We start from the raw sequence: 16,214 nt of genomic DNA on the forward strand, positions 1-16,214 counted from the left end.
TGATCAGCTCCCTGCCATTGTTAATTCAACCCCGAGTGCATTTTCCTGCTGCAGTTTAAAAAAAACACAGGTATTCCTCAACTTATGACTGGTTGTTTAATGACTTTTTAAAATTGCAAGGAATTTTTCATCAAATCTGCAGGTTTACACTAAGCTGGCAGGAATAGCCAACATCCCAGAAGACAAGCTCAGGATCCAAAAGGATCTTAACAAACTTAAATAATGGGCCCTATCCAACAACATGAAATTTAATGTAGAGAAAAGCAAGATTTTGCACTTAGCTAAGAAAAACCAAAGGTACAAGTACACATTAGGCAAAACTTGGCTCAAAAACAGTAACTATGAGAAGAACCTTGGAGTCCTAGTGGATGATCACTTAAATATGAGCCAGCAATGTGTGGTAGCAGCCAAAACAGCTAATACAATCCTTGGTTATATAAACAGAGGCATGGAATCAAAATCACATGAAGTATTAGTATTGCTTTATAAATCCTTAGTAAAACCATACCTGGAATACTGTATCCATTTTTGGTCTCCACATTACAAAAAAGATATTGAGATTTTGGAAAAAGTGCAGAGAACAGCAACTAAGATGATTAAAGGACTGGAGACTAAAACATATGAAAAACAATTGCAGGAATTGGATATGGCTAGTCTAGACAAAAGAAGGACTAGGGGTGACACAATAACAGTATTCCAGTATTTGAGGGGCTGCTACCAAGAGGAAGGGATCAACTTGTTTTCCAAAACACCAGAAGATAGGGCAAGAAACAGTGGAGGGAAACTAATCAAGGAGAGAAGCAACCTGGAATTAAGGAGAAACTTCCTAACAGTGAGAACAATTAACCAGTGGAATGGCTTGCCTTCAGAAGTTGTGGTGCTTCATCACTGGAGATTTTTAAGAAGAGACTAGACAACCATTTGTCTGAAATGGTATAGGATCTCCTGCTTGAGCAAAGGGTTGGACTAGAAGACCTCCAAGGTCACTTCCAGCTCTGTTCTGAACTGAAAAAAAGAACGAGTGCTTTACGGCCTGTAAAATACTTCTGGCTGTTGTAAAATGTTTTACCATTGTTCTCCTTGGCAACTGGTTCACCTTTATGATCAATTGCAGAGCATCACTTGGTCACATGACTGGGATTTGCAAGGTTTCTTGCTCGTTTCTAGCAAAAAACAAACACCCATTCAAAAGAATAGCTTCTCACTTCTGGCCATGGGATTTGCTTAACAACTATGGATTCCCCACAAAAATGTATTGAAATCAGGTCTGGTCACGTGAGTGCCTTGACTTAGACTTACAGCTGGAAATCCTGTCCCAATTACAGTCATAAATTGAGAACTATCTATACTCTTGTTACACTGCATACATACTCTTGTGCATTTTGGCTGGAACACTTTTCTCTTTTCAAGGCTAAGCCTAACACTTCATTGGTGACTTCATAGAGAAAGGAATTACCCCTCAAGGGAGATGATAGTTGCTGTAATCTTTAGGAACTTCTAAGACCTCTTCAATTTTGGTAGTAAAATAATGCAATGATTGACAGCCTTTTCTGGTATGTAAGAGTTTTTTGATTCAATAATTGTTTTGACAACAAATAATGCAACCAAGTTACTATTTTCTTTAGCTAGCTAGTTAGTTAGAGAAAAGTAGCTAGCTGAATGAAAGTAATTAAAATAATTGTTAGTTTTTGAATCTTGAATCACTACAGAGTGCTTAGTTATATTGGCAGTGGTAAGAAAAGAAAGGTCTTGTAGTGACTACAGTGAAAACAATTCAGTAGAATTTATTTTAAAAATTGTTGCTATCCAAATTTGATGTCTTCACTTTAAATGTGCATATTTAATTTTAGTCTATATAGATACATTTACATTAACACACATGCACACACACATGTGACACACACACACACACATATATACATATACATATACATATACATATACATATACACACACACACACACACACACACACACACACACACACATATATATATATATATATATATATATATATATATATATATATATATATATATATATATATATAATCTCAGTATTTATTTGCATTAAGCTGGAAGGAAAGCAACTGAAAGCTTCCCCCCCCCCCCCCCCCCGGAACAGATTTTGTAGCCTTCAGTCTGGATGAAATATTTTGCAAACTGCTGCCAAATGCCAGTCTGGTCATATTTGTCATAAACGGATTAAATGTAAATTGCCAGAAGTGCAGGACAAAAGCATCTTAAACAATAATTGTGTGGATATGTCCTGAGATAGCAGTTGCATTATCCAAAATGGTTTTTATTGCAAGAAATCTGCAATATTTCAAGAAATCTGTTAGGCATATTTCCAGAGGCTATCAGCCTTCCATTAGTGGAACCTCAAAAAAGGATTATGATCTATTTATCTTTGCTTCAAATCCTAAACTACAAACAACAGTTTCAGGTTCTTTCCTGTGAAATGGAAATAGATCCACATGCAGATCTATTCCATCTGGAGATGTTGGATCACAGCAAGGGTTCATCCTGTGAATTAAACTTTCAATATTGAGAATAAAAGAGTGGTAGAGTGTTGAATAACAGAACTCTTAGAGTTAGGTAATTTAGAGGCATTACCTGGTAATTTAGAGGCTAATGAAGGAAGAAAACAGATGTTACTCTTTGATTTGTTCAATATATTTTCTTTCAAACTGTTTTGAATGGTCAACCAATCTTCTGAAACTTATTTTTAGGAATATTACTGAGGGAGAAAGGGGAGTGGAGAAAACGTATACAATTTCCTCCTCCATTAATAAAACTATCCACTAGATCTAAACCTTCCGAACAACACTGTTGGAATCCTCCCAGTAGCAGCATCTTAATTTTACAGATTGTTGCTGTGAAGATCAGTATTTGAATCATAAGTATGTTTGTCTATCCATTTGCATTGCAAGGAAGAAATTGTTATTTTTAAAACACTTTGTAAACGCTCACAAAGTGTTTTTAAAAAAACAATTTCTTCCTTGCAATGGAAATAATTAGGGACCATGAGGCTGACATTTTGTCTTTTGGTATTTTTATGTTGATAATTTAGAAAATAAAAATACAGTATTGGATTGATTTTACTCTATTACTTTTTCCTCTTCAATAATTTTCTGAACCATATGAAGAAAACAGTTGCCTTTGGCAATCATTTAATCAATAAGTGTGCAGAAGATGTCTCTGTCCCTTCCCCCTGCTCCCATTTGATCGGCTATATTTTTATGTAGTCAGTATTCTGAGCAAGTAAATAAGCAGAATATCACTGAGAACATAACCCCTCATGAAATGAGTAACTGGGTGAAACAGAACCTATAAAAGGTTTTTTGTTGTTGTTAGTTGCAAAGACGTGTCCGACCCATCGCGACTCCATGGACAATGTTCCTCCAGGCCTTCCTATCCTTCCTATCCATCTTCTGGAGTCCTGCCTACTGCTTCAGTGACTCCATCCAGCCACCTCATTCTCTGTCATCCCCTTCTTCTATTGCCCTCAATCTTTCCCAGCATTAGCCTCTTCTCCAGTGAGTCCTTCCTTCTCATTAGGTGGCCAAAGTATTTGTGTTTCAACTTCAGGATCTGGTCTTCTAAAGAGCAGTCAGGGTTGATTTCCTCTAGGACTGACTAGTTTGATCGCCTTGCAGTCCAAGGGACTCGCAGAAGTCTTCTCCAGCACCATAGTTCAAAGGCCTCAATTCTTTGGTGCTCAGCCTTTCCTATGGTCCAACTTTCACAGCCATACATTGCAACTAGGAAGACCATAGCCTTTTGTTGGCAGGATGATGTCTCTGCTTTTTAGTGTGCTGTCTAGATTTGCCATGGCCTTCCTCCCAAGGAGCAAGCATCTTTTAATTTCTTGGCTGCAGTCCCCATCTGTGGTGATCTTGGAGCCCAGGAAAATAAAATCTGTCACTACCTCCATTTCTTCCCCATCTACTTGCCAGGAATTGAGAGGGCCGGATGCCCTGATCTTGGTTTAAGTTTCAAGCCAACTTTTGTACTCTCCTTCTTCACCCGCAACAAGAGGCTCTTTAGTTCTCTTCACTTTCTGCCATTAGAGCGGTATCATCTGCATATCTTAGGTTGTTGGTATTTCGCCCAGCAATCTTATTTCCAACTTTTGAGTCACCAAGCCCTGCCTTTCTCATGATGTGCTCTGCATATAGGTTAAATAGGCAGGGCGACAGTATACATCCTTGCTGGACTCCTTTCCCAATTTTGAACCAATCAGTGGTTCCGTGTCCAGTTCTCGCTGTTGCTTCTTGACCCGCCTATAGGTTTCTCAAGAGACAAATAAGATGGTCTGGTACTCCCATCTCTTTAAGAACTTGCCACAGTTTGTTGTGATCCACACAATCAAAGGCTTTAGCATAGTCAATGAAGCAGAAGTAGATGTTTTTCTGGAACTCTCTAGCTTTCTCCATGATCCAGCGTATGTTGGCAATTTGATCTCTAGTTCCTCTGCCTCTTTGAAATCTTGCCTGTACTTCTGGTAGTTCTCGATCCACATACTGCTGGAGTCTAGCTTGTAGGATTTTAAGCATAACTTTACTAGCATGTGAAATGAGTGCAATGGTGCGATAGTTTGATGGAATGTAAACTGATCTTTTCCAATCCTATGGCCACTGTTGAGTTTTCCAAATTTGCTGGCAAATTGAGTGTAGCACTTTTACTGCATCATCTTTTAAGATTTTGAATAGCTCAGCTGAAATACTGTCACCTCCACTAGCTTTGTTGTTGCTCAGCTTTCCTAAGGCCCACTTCACATTCTAGGATGTCTGGCTCGAGGTCAGTGACCACCTCATCGTGGTTATCAGGGATGTTAAGCTCATTCTTGTATAGTTCTTCTGTGTAATTTTGCCACCTCTTCTTAATCTCTTCTGCCTCTGTTACGTCCCTGCCATTTTGGTCCTTTATCATGCCCATTTTTGCATGAAACATTCCCTTCATCTCTCCAATTTTCTTGAAGAGATCTCTGGTCCTCCCTATTCTATTGTTTTCTTCTGTTTCTTTGCACTGTTCATTTAAGAAGGCATTCTTATCTCTTCTAGCTATTCTCTGGAATTCTGCATTCAATTGGCCTTATCTTTCTTTTTCTCCCTTACCTTTCACTTCCCTCCTTTCCTTAGCTATTTGCAAAGCTTCCTCAGACAGCCATTTTGCTTTCTTCCATTTCTTTTTCTTTGGGATGGTTTTAGTTGCTACCTCTTGTACAATGTTGCAAACCTCCATCCATAGTTCTTCAGGCACTCTGTCTATCAGATCTAATTCCTTAAATCTATTTGTCACCTCTACTGTATATTCATCAGGGATATGATTTAGTTCATACCTGAGTGGCTTAGTGCTTTTCCCTATTTTCTTCAGTTTAAGCCTATTTTTTTCAATGAGAAGCTCATAGTCTGAACCACAGTCAACTCCTGGTCTTGTTTTTACTGATTGTATAGAGCTTCTCCATCTTTGGCTGCAGAGCACATAGTCAATCTGATTTCTGTGTTGACCATCTGGTGATGTCCATGTGTACAGCTGTCTCTTGGGTTGTTGGAAAAGAGTGTTTGCTATGACCATCGTATGATGTCCATGTGTACAGCCATCTCTTGGGTTGTTGGAAAAGAGTGTTTGCTATGACCATTCTCTTGACAAAATTCTGTCAGCCTGTGCCCTGCTTCATTTTGTACTCCAACAGTTATCTTTTGGCCTCCTACTTTAGCATTCCAATCCCACATGATGATAAGGACATCATTTTTTGGTGTTAGTTCCATAAGGTGCTGTAGAGCTTCATTGAACCGGTCAATTTCATCCTCTTCAGCACCGGTGGTTGGGGCATAGACTTGAACTACTGTGATATTGAATGGTTTGCCTTGGATTCAAACTGAGATCATTCTGTCATTTTGGGGATTGTATCCCAGTATTGCTTTTCCTACTCTTTTATTGACTATGAAGGCTACTCCATTTCTTCTGAGGGATTCTTACCCACTGAAGTATACCTGATGGTCATCTGAATTAAATTCACCCATTCCTGTCCATTTTAGTTCACTGATTCCTAAGATGTCAATGTTCAGTCTTGTCATCTCTTGTATGACCACATCCAGCTTTCCTTGATTCATGGATCTTACATTCCAGGTTCCTATGGAGAAAAAATCTTTACAGCATCGGACTTTCCTTTCACCACCAGATACATCCACAGCTGAGTGTCCTTTCGGCTTTGGCCCAGTTGCTTCATTCTTTCTGGCGCTACTAGTACTAGCCCTCTGTTCTTCCCCAGTAGCATATTGGACGCCTTCTGACCTGAGGGGCTTATCTTCCAGTGTCATATCTTTTTGCTTTTTGGTACTGTCCATGGGGTTTTTGATGGCAAAGATACTGGAGTAGGTTGCCATTTCCTTCTCCAGTGGATCACATTTTGCCAGAACTCTGGTATGACCTGTCCGTCTTGGGTGGCCCTGCACGACATAGCTCATAACTTCATTGAATTACGCAAGCCCCTTCGCCACGACAAGGCAGTAATCCATGAAGGGGATAAAAGGTTAGGAAGCAGATGAGATGACAGAGTTAATTTTCCAGTGATGACACTTTGCGTACCCAAGGTTGCATTCCCCCTTGTGCAGGTGTGTGTGCTTAATTCATGAAACAGATGAAATCAGATTTGCATATAAGGGAAAGGAAAAGCTAATTTACTGTCATTCTTCTGCAGGTGATTAGGCTGTGGGATGGTAAATTACACTCCGGAGTATGCTTTATAGGTAAAGATTTGAATTTGGCACTCCAACCTCTATATCCTCTGGCAAGGCAGGTTGTACATTACTGGTGAAAATCATTTCCCCCCTTCCATTAACCATCTCAGGTATTGCTTTCTTTAAAAAAATAATAATAATAAAGGAGGGAAAAATGTGATTCTATTGAATTTTACCTTTTGTAATTGAAGTTCATATTTTCAATTTGTGCCTGAATTATATATATTATTCCCAGCATTAACAAACCTGGGGTCATACACTGCCTACACTCCTCAGCTATTAATACAGGCTGCCACGGCTGATCAGACTGCAGGGGACTGCCTTTCATTGGCAATGAAAATGTACAATTTTCCCCTTTTTTACTAGGAGAGAAAGGGAAGCCCTCAGGCATCTTTTTTCTTCTCGGCAGGAGCTGAAAAATGTAGATGTGTATATAAACCATTGTACTTATGAAGTCTTGAGATTATAGAACACAATGTTTACACATACATAGAGTGCATACCTTTTGTAATGATTTCTCAAGTTTCCTGAAAGGAGGCTATTGTACAGAGTGTGTGCGATTTCTGTTAGATGATAAATATTCTGGGAATCTCACATTCAATCAGATTGACTCTATTGTGTTGCAGATACTAAACTGAACTGTGAAGAATCTCCATGAAGGTGACCAGCCATGCAATGTTCTTGGAAGGCTGTCCTCTTACTTGCTTTGGCCTCCATTGCTATCCAGTACACAGCCATCCGCACTTTCACAACCAAGTCCTTCCAAAGTTGCCCTGTACCCAGTCCCATGAATTGTAGCCTAAATCAGGAGGCTGAATCTGCTGACAGACTGTGTGATGAAAGCCCAACTTTTTCTTACAACCTTTCTAAGAAGACTCATGTCCTGATCTTAGCCACCACCAGAAGTGGTTCTTCTTTCGTTGGTCAGCTCTTTAATCAGCACTTTGATGTTTTCTATTTATTTGAACCCCTTTACCATGTCCAGTACACCTTGATTCCAAAGCTAACCCAGATGAAGGGCTCCATGGACCGACGGATCATGCTGGGAGCTGGCAGAGATTTGCTGAGGAGTCTTTATGACTGTGATCTTTACTTTTTAGAAAATTACATCAAACCCCAGCCGGTGAACCACACCACAGACAGACTCTTCAGGAGAGGGGCCAGCAAAGCTCTGTGCTCCGCACCAGTTTGTGATACACTGGTACCGATTGATACAACTTTGGAAGAAGGTGACTGCGTAAAAAAATGTGGCAGTTTGAACTTGACTCTAGCTACTGAATCATGCAGGGATCATGGGCATGTTGCTATCAAAACAGTGCGAGTACCGGAGGTCAATGACCTTCGGGCCTTGGTGGACGATCCAAGGCTCAACCTGAAAATTATACAATTAGTGAGAGACCCCAGAGGCATCCTTGCTTCCAGGAGTGAAACATTTAGAGACAGTTACAGACTTTGGCGAATCTGGGATGGCACAGGTAGGAAACCCTACAACTTGGATGTGACACAACTCACCACTGTCTGTGAGGACTTTTTGAGCTCCGTATCCACTGGCTTAAATAGACCCTCATGGCTGAAAGGCAAATACATGCTGGTGCGATATGAAGACATAGCTAGGAATCCTCTAAAAAAGACTGAGGAAATGTATGAATTCCTCGGTATCCCAATGGACAGTAATGTGGAACGATGGATACAGAATAATACAAGAGGAGACAGGTCTGCAGCCAAGCACAAATACGGGACTGTCCGAAATTCAGCAGCAACAGCAGAGAAGTGGCGGTTCCGCCTGTCTTATGAAATTGTGGCATTCACACAGAATGCATGCCAGCAGGTATTAATACAACTGGGTTACAAACTGGTATCCTCTGAGAAGGAATTAAAGAACCTCTCCATAAGTCTGGTGGAAGAAAGGGATTTCTTGCCCTTTGGGTAATGCAGATGTTTAGGGCTCCTATTGTAAGCTTGAGATGAGCCATTTGTAACTGTTGCCTTACTTTCCCTCTTCCCACCTACTCTCTAAAAAAATTGCACTAATTGTTGAATGGGATTCTCAAAGGAAAGTTCCCCTTCTCAAACCATTGTATAGATGGATGACTATTGGGTCTCTTAAGAGCAAAAACTAAAATAAAACAACTGTGGACAGGGAGCAATGTTTACAAATCACACCCACTTAACAATATATAAAAGGGAAAAAAAGTAACCCTCGGCTTTCCACACTGATGGGAATCTGAAGGCTTATACTTTTGCACTTTTTACTTTTACAATGTAAGAGGTAAAAATATATATATATATATATATATATATATATATATATATATATATATATATATATATATGTATATGTATATGTATATGTATATGTATATGTATATGTATATGTATATGTATATGTATATATATGTCTAATTTATGAATAGTGTTGTTACCTCCCTCCCAACTCTTATAAGCAGGTTTTACTGTTAGATGATGGTGGAATAGTCTCCTTGTTTTTAATCTTGTTTTGATATATCTGAGTCATATTATCAGGCTGGTTGCTGATCTACAGTTTGTTTAGTAACACGACATTTCTTTGTGCCAAAAAAGAAAGAAAGAAAGAAAGAAAGAAAGAAAGAAAGAAAGAAAGAAAGAAAGAAAGAAAGAAAGAAAGAAAGAGAAAAACTGAGATTTGCTAAACAGGAACAACGATGCTTTATCTCTGTGCTTTTTTCAAATAAAGATTTCAATAAAATTAATTGTTCCTGGAGGGTGAAATTCACCAAGCCAGGCTTAATGAATCTTGAGACTGCTAAACTCTGTTCAGGATAGCTGTGGATACTTTAATGTTATGCTGAGGGAGAAGGAGGTAGCAAGTGCATTTTTAGTGTCAAGGATGGGCAGTGGGAAGAATGATAATAAAACAAGTTGACAATCTGATTTAAGTGCAGAAGTGATGGCAATCCTGTAATCTGTATAGCTTTGAAACACTTGCCCCTTTCATTTGTAGCCAATTGCAGCTGGTTGCCTGAGAATCCACAGGTGGGAGGGAGGGGGCACCTGTTTGAACAACATTACATAATTTGCATTTGTAAGGCAATGTCTTGGCGTATGTGATATCATCATAGCTCGTACTAGACACCTATGACTGGTTAACTCATTATAACAAAAATAGAGCTCAGGAGTTTCAACCTCAAGAAATCTTGCCTGCCTGCCTGCTTAAATCACCATATGTTCAGGTAAGGTAGCTTAATGGGACAGCTGGAACTCCTGGTTCAAATGGCAAAGTTAAAGGAGACGAAAATAGCCAAGACTGCTACCCCAAATCAAAGAAAACTACTGGTGTTAGGAATGGTCCCCTTCCCTCACTTTCAACACCTTATTGTTAAAACCATTCTCGGCACCAGTCTTTACCAATCAACTTCTTTTTCCTAATCTAAGCAGGCTTAGCTTTCAAGTTAAATGATTAATTTCAAGGTTGTCATAATTAATACTGGAAATCTAAAGGAAATCCTAGTGTCCATACCTGTCTTAGATCTTAAGAAAGGAATGGCTAGAGCTGGACTTAACTAGACCATTGCTAGAGGATTATATGCAAGTGGTTGTGTCATTAACATATTGATTTTTTTTTAAAAAAAAATCCCTCTGGGCAGGCTCTCTTTCTCCATGCAGCCCTTATTTGAGAAAAATGCATAAAGCATCAAAGGAAGCAGGAATCTGTTCCACAGATGGATGGTTAGCATTGAATAAATCCTAAGGATTCTGTGATCCAAACGCAGTCAGCGCTCCCTATGGAAAATGAACAGCTGCTAAACCAACTAAAATATTTAGTCCATGTTTTCCCCAAGCCTGACTATGGGGGCTTGGGGTTAGGAAGGGTAAACTCTGCCTTTTCTGCCTTCTGTGACTTGCCATAATCTTGTTCTAGAAGCTTTTGGTTTTGGTTTCCTCCTGGGAGGGGTGGGGTGGCAGGATCTAATTGCTACTCAAGAAAAGGCTTTCTATACAAACAAGCAGCATGTGTGTGTGTGTGTGTGTGTGTGTGAGAGAGAGAGAGAGAGAGAGAGAGAGAGAGAGAGAGAGAGAGAGAGAGAGAGAGAGAGAGAGAGAGAGAGAGAGAAGATGTGAATGGATATAGGCATGTGAATGGGCTGTGTATGTGCCTTTCCCCCACCTTGCTATGATCTGTTCATTTTGGGGATTGGTCCTCGGGAAAAGTATAACAAAGGAAATGCAGACATAAAATTAGCAAGAGCTACACTACAAAAATTTTTTTTTAATATTCAATGAGGAACAAGTTCATTTTTTTGTTATGATCTTCATGCTGAAGAGTCCTATCCCAAGCCTGTTTGTCACTGATAATGATAGTGTATAAAAACTGCATGTTTATATGTCTCAGTGTTTCCAATGTTGTGACCATATTTTTGGTATGGGAAACTATTCAAGATTGCTGTTTCCTGATCTGCAGTTCAGAAATAATCATTATGGTGTTGGTCAGCTTAGCACCTTAAAGATGTATCTGGCTACAATATCTGTCATACCAGACAACAAGCCCTGATGGTAGTTGTGGTCCAATACATCTGGAGAAAATAAGGAGGGAAGATGTTCATCAAAACATTGAATAATTTTTGACTATTAAAAACTGAATATTTTATTGGGCTGCATCTTTTAAAATATTGGGATTTTTATATAAACAACCCACAGAAGAGAGCTATCTCATTAGATAAGACCTATTAACTTTTATCACACAGGAAATGCAACTTCTGAGAGAATTCGGTGAAACATGCATGCATTTTCTAATGTTTGTGCAGTCCTATACTTGCCTACTCAGAAGTATTGTCCCACTGAATTCAGTGAAATTTGCTTCAAGGTATAGGACTACAGTCTAAAATGCCTTTTCTTCTGAATGTTTATTCAAATACAATTTGTTCATACAAATTTGATTCAATTAAAATTCATATAAATAATTAACTATGATTTCTTTGTTCAAATGACAGAACTAATTTTATCATTAAAAAGACCTTGGCATATAAAAATGTCAATTTTTACTACTGCCTTTATAGAAATGGAACCATGCCTGAAGCCATTTTCTGTTGCAATAGTGGAAAAAAAGAAACAAGAAGGTGAGAAGCAGACGTAAAACTTTTGTCTGCTATGAGCCCTTCTTCTAAAACTTCCAGTTGCTGTCTAATACAACTGACCCCAGGTTTTAATGGTGGACCTGGAATTTCCATATGAGCTTATTATTATTTTTTAAGTAATTACCCAGCTGACGTAATTTCTTTCACAAATAAACTGGTGGATATTTGCTTACCTGCCAGTCTTGAAAATAATCATTTTTTTTAATTTTTAGAAAAACTGGTCTTGCCTTACTCATGCGTAATTCATGTAGAAATTGTTTCTGAAGATAATTGGAATGGAAGCAATGTTTTTTGCCAATTTAAAGTGAAATAACATTAAAAACGTCAATGGCACCTCAAATCAAGTTCAATTTCTGGTGATTTCATGGACACAAGCATGCAGGGGGTTTCTTAGCAACAATTTAGAAGTGTTTTGCCATTGGCTTTTTCCAGCTAATGGCAAACCACTTCTAAATTGTTGCCAAGAAACCATATTTTCCAGAATATTTTCCTGAACGTTCCTACAGCCCTGATAGACCTTGATTTTTCCATCCAAGCATTAGAATTACTACCCAGATAAAGACTGGCCAGGTCCTGTGCTCCTGTGACAAGTGACAGATTTGCTATCACTAAAACCAAACATGACCAAATTTATACACCTATCCATATTTACAGAGCAGCCTTGAAAGAATAGAATTCTCCACCTCTGAGTTTATTTTCTTCATAGTGGACAGCCACATGGGGAGGAAATACAGGTTGTCCTCAACTTATGACCACAATTGAGCCCAAAATTTCTGTTGCTAAGCGAGATGGTTGTTAAGTGAGCTTTGCCTCATTTTATGATCTTTCCAGCCACAGTTATTAAATGAATCACTGCGGTTATTAAGTTAGTAACGTGGTAGCTTCCCCATTGACTTTGCTTTTCAGAAAATTGCAAAAGGCGATGACATGACCCCAACACACTGCAATTATCCTAAATATGAGTCCGTTGCCAACCTCTGTATTTTATGACCATGGGGATGCTGCAGTAGTCGTAAGCAGTCATATATCACTTTTTTCAGTGCCGTAACTTTGAATGGTCACTAAAATAATTGTAAGTCAAGGACTACCTGTAGTGAGAAAGAGGAGGTGAGCTGAACAAGTCCCTCTGCACTGTCTATGTTGGCACAGTCAGACCTTGTGGATTTTTCAACAGTTTTTCTATTCTGTAAGTGGACCGCGAGATGGGAGGTAAATAAATTTGATGAATAAAAAAATGGGCCCTTTGCCATTTCACTGAAGATAGACTATCATGGGATTCCTTTCCACAAAGGTAAGTTGTCTTCCCAGTCTTCACAATCTGGTAGTCAGATTCTCAAAGGTTCAGTCATGCAAACATGAGAAATCAAGAGATGACTACTGAATAGAGTAAGGATTATTCAGACACTGAACTTCATATGAAAGTTGGAAAAGAAGAAAAAATATTTTCCTTTGTGATAGTATGGACTTTTCCCCATTTGCATCTAAATGCAAGGTAAATGTGACTCTCCCCCCCACTTTTTTTTTGGCCTTGTCCCTTGACATTGCCTTCATCTCTTCTATTTTAGATGGCCTTCAATTGTCCTTAGTTGTTCTGGTGGTTCCATAGTGGAGCTATATTCAAACTTCAGCATTCTTTGCTGTTGGTAGTTAGTCATGTGAGGTAGTGAGATGAACTCAGCACCTCCTCATCACTTCAGATTGCTGTGAATTTGCCTGTCTTTTGAATCTATTATTTATTATTTATTTATTATTTTATTATATTTGTATACCGCCCTTCTCCCGAAGGACTCAGGGCGGTGAACAGGGCATATATAAAAATACAGAATACAAAAATTAAAAAGAATTAAATAGTAGCCCAGCTAAAACAATCAATAATAATATAAAAATCCCCATTAAAACCCCAACACATCCCCCATCAGGCCAGGCCGGCTTGTTCAAATAGATGGGTCTTCAGACCGCGTCGGAAGGAGCGAAGGTCAGGTGCCATCTGGAGCTCGACCGGCAACTGATTCCATAAAGCCGGAGCACCCACAGAGAAGGCCCTCCCCCTGGGGGCCACCAGCCGACATTCTCTGACCGGAGGCACCCTGAGGAGGCCCTCTCTGTGGGAACGCACAGGGCGGAGGGAAGTTGACGCCGGCAGCAGGTGATCCCCAAGGTACTCCGGACCTATGCCATGTAGGGCCTTAAAGACCATTACCAGAACCTTGAATCTCACCCGGAAGACAACTGGCAACCAATGCAGCTCGCAGAGCAAAGGTGTAACATGGGAGTACCGGGAGACTCCCAAGACAACTCTTGCGGCTGCATTCTGTACCAGCTGGAGCCTCCGAGTGGTCTTCAAGGGAAGCCCCATGTAGAGAGCATTGCAGTAGTCCAGACGAGAGGTCACGAGCGCATGAGGGACCGTACACAGGGCATCCCGGTCCAGATAGGGCCGCAACTGGTGCACCAGGTGAACCTGGGCGAAAGGCCCCCTAGTCACAGCTACTATATGATCTTCCAGCTTCCTAGTCACAGCTACTATATGATCTTCTAGCTATCCTCTGTTTTGGAATACTGAAGAATCTGCCTTTTTCAAATTGGTCTCTTCACCTGGGTCTGCTGCTTCCTGGAGTCCAGAGAACTTGGACTTGGTGGGTTCTGCAAGATAAAAAGTGCTAAAATGCACCAAAAACAAGTCTTCCTGATAGCTGATAATTGGGTCTGGGACAACTACTAGATAAAATGGAAGAAACCCTTCTGCCTTGCTCATGCCAGTCTTATAAATTAGTCCTAACAAAAAGCACACCCAGAAACACTAGCTCTAACTTTATTGTAAGGTTACATTAATAGAATCTTGCAAAGTATATTTCTCCACACCTCTCACATTTACAGTCCAGGAAACTAGGGAAGGTGCCTGTTTACCACATCCCCATTCCTTCTGTGATTCAGCTGTCACTTATGGTCTTCTTCCTGTCTCAAGGTTACTTCTACCTACCATTGCGTCCTTATACTCCACCCTGTGCCTCTTAGTCATGCCATCTATGGAACCCACCTGTCAATCACAGCAATGGTTTTGTTTTACACACCCTGCATAGCCCAATGTCAAATATGGATGCTCCCATACTGCAGCAAGCCAGAACAGGATAGTGATGGTAGCATAATTTATGCAGCATAGTTTTCTAGCCAGCTGAATAATGAAGGCATAGTTCTTAAACTGAGCCGTTAGAAAAGGCCCAACCTTAAAAACATTTCTGATGTTATGTCCATGAAGATTCTCAGCTATCCAGGTACAGTTGTCTGGAAGTTGAATCATGGCAACCGGACTTCTTTTCTTTTTGGTTTGAAATGTTTTACTGCTTATCCAAGTAGCTTCTTCAGTCCTGAACGACTGATTGACTTGCTCAGACTGGAGAAACTACTTAGATAAGCAGCAAAATGTTTCAAACCAAAAGACTTTTGACACTATTTATGATGTTTGGTTTCCATATTTTTTTTTGGCTTCATACACACATTTTGGGAGATAGTCAGAAGCTATTGTCTGAGTAGAGTAGACTAAACAATCTTCCGGTTTCTGATTCAAGGAGAAATCACCAATACTCAGGTTTGTGAGCAATGCATACTCAGGCTGGAAAAATGCACACAATCTCTTAATAGGAAAACAAATGGAGAAAAGGCACTATGTTGAATTAACTTTTTTATCAGTTTTTCTTCTTTGAAAGAGCAAAAACAGGAACTGCTGGTGTCTGTACATGCTTTCCTCCTAGAGAGGCTTCACAAAGTATCCCCTCAGCTTAGAAGATGGAAACCCATTTAAAGTGGGAATGGCTGTAAAAGGTCAGCAGAAAAATGAGCTTGGTGGCCTATCCTCCAGGCTTGTAGAAAGAAACCAAGTGGAGTCTTACAAATCATGTCTGCTGTCAAGAGAGAGATCGAGTTGGCAGCTGCATAGAACCAGATGAAGAGGAAGAAAGTTCCCTGCAAAAAAACACACACACAACCCTTCATTTTTCCATGGAGAGCATCTGAATTCATTCTGCACTGGCCATGCACTGGCTACTTTACATTCTTTGTACTATTTTCCATCAGACCATGAAGCAGACACAGAGAACCTTCCATGACATGTAGCCTCTGTAAACTACTGTGCAAATATCCATTGGCATAGCATGAAATACTATGAATGAGTTTTACATGAATGAGTTTTGTGCTAAATATGTTGTGATTAGCAAACATAAACGTCCATGACGTAGCTGCAAACTAAATATAAGGGGTAAAAGACTCTAGGGGAAAATCCAAATAAGATTAATATAAAATTGATTCAATCTTAATCTTATTAAAACTAGAATATATAGAAGCATATTACCCCATCTTCCCATT

General features: G+C 39.6%; 1 protein-coding gene across 1 annotated transcript; it reads left to right on the top strand.

Moving 5' to 3' along the window:
* Positions 1-7,414: 7,414 nt before the first annotated feature.
* CHST1 (carbohydrate sulfotransferase 1) lies at positions 7,415-8,674 on the top strand (the record flags this gene model as incomplete). Its single annotated transcript, XM_083349680.1, has 1 exon — positions 7,415-8,674. One exon carries the CDS (start codon positions 7,415-7,417, stop codon positions 8,672-8,674), a length of 1,260 nt encoding a protein of 419 aa, XP_083205806.1.
* Positions 8,675-16,214: the final 7,540 nt, after the last annotated feature.

The sequence above is a fragment of the Vipera ursinii genome (genome assembly GCF_947247035.1).
Source record: "Vipera ursinii genome assembly, chromosome: 1".
Classification (NCBI taxonomy): Eukaryota; Metazoa; Chordata; class Lepidosauria; order Squamata; family Viperidae; genus Vipera; species Vipera ursinii.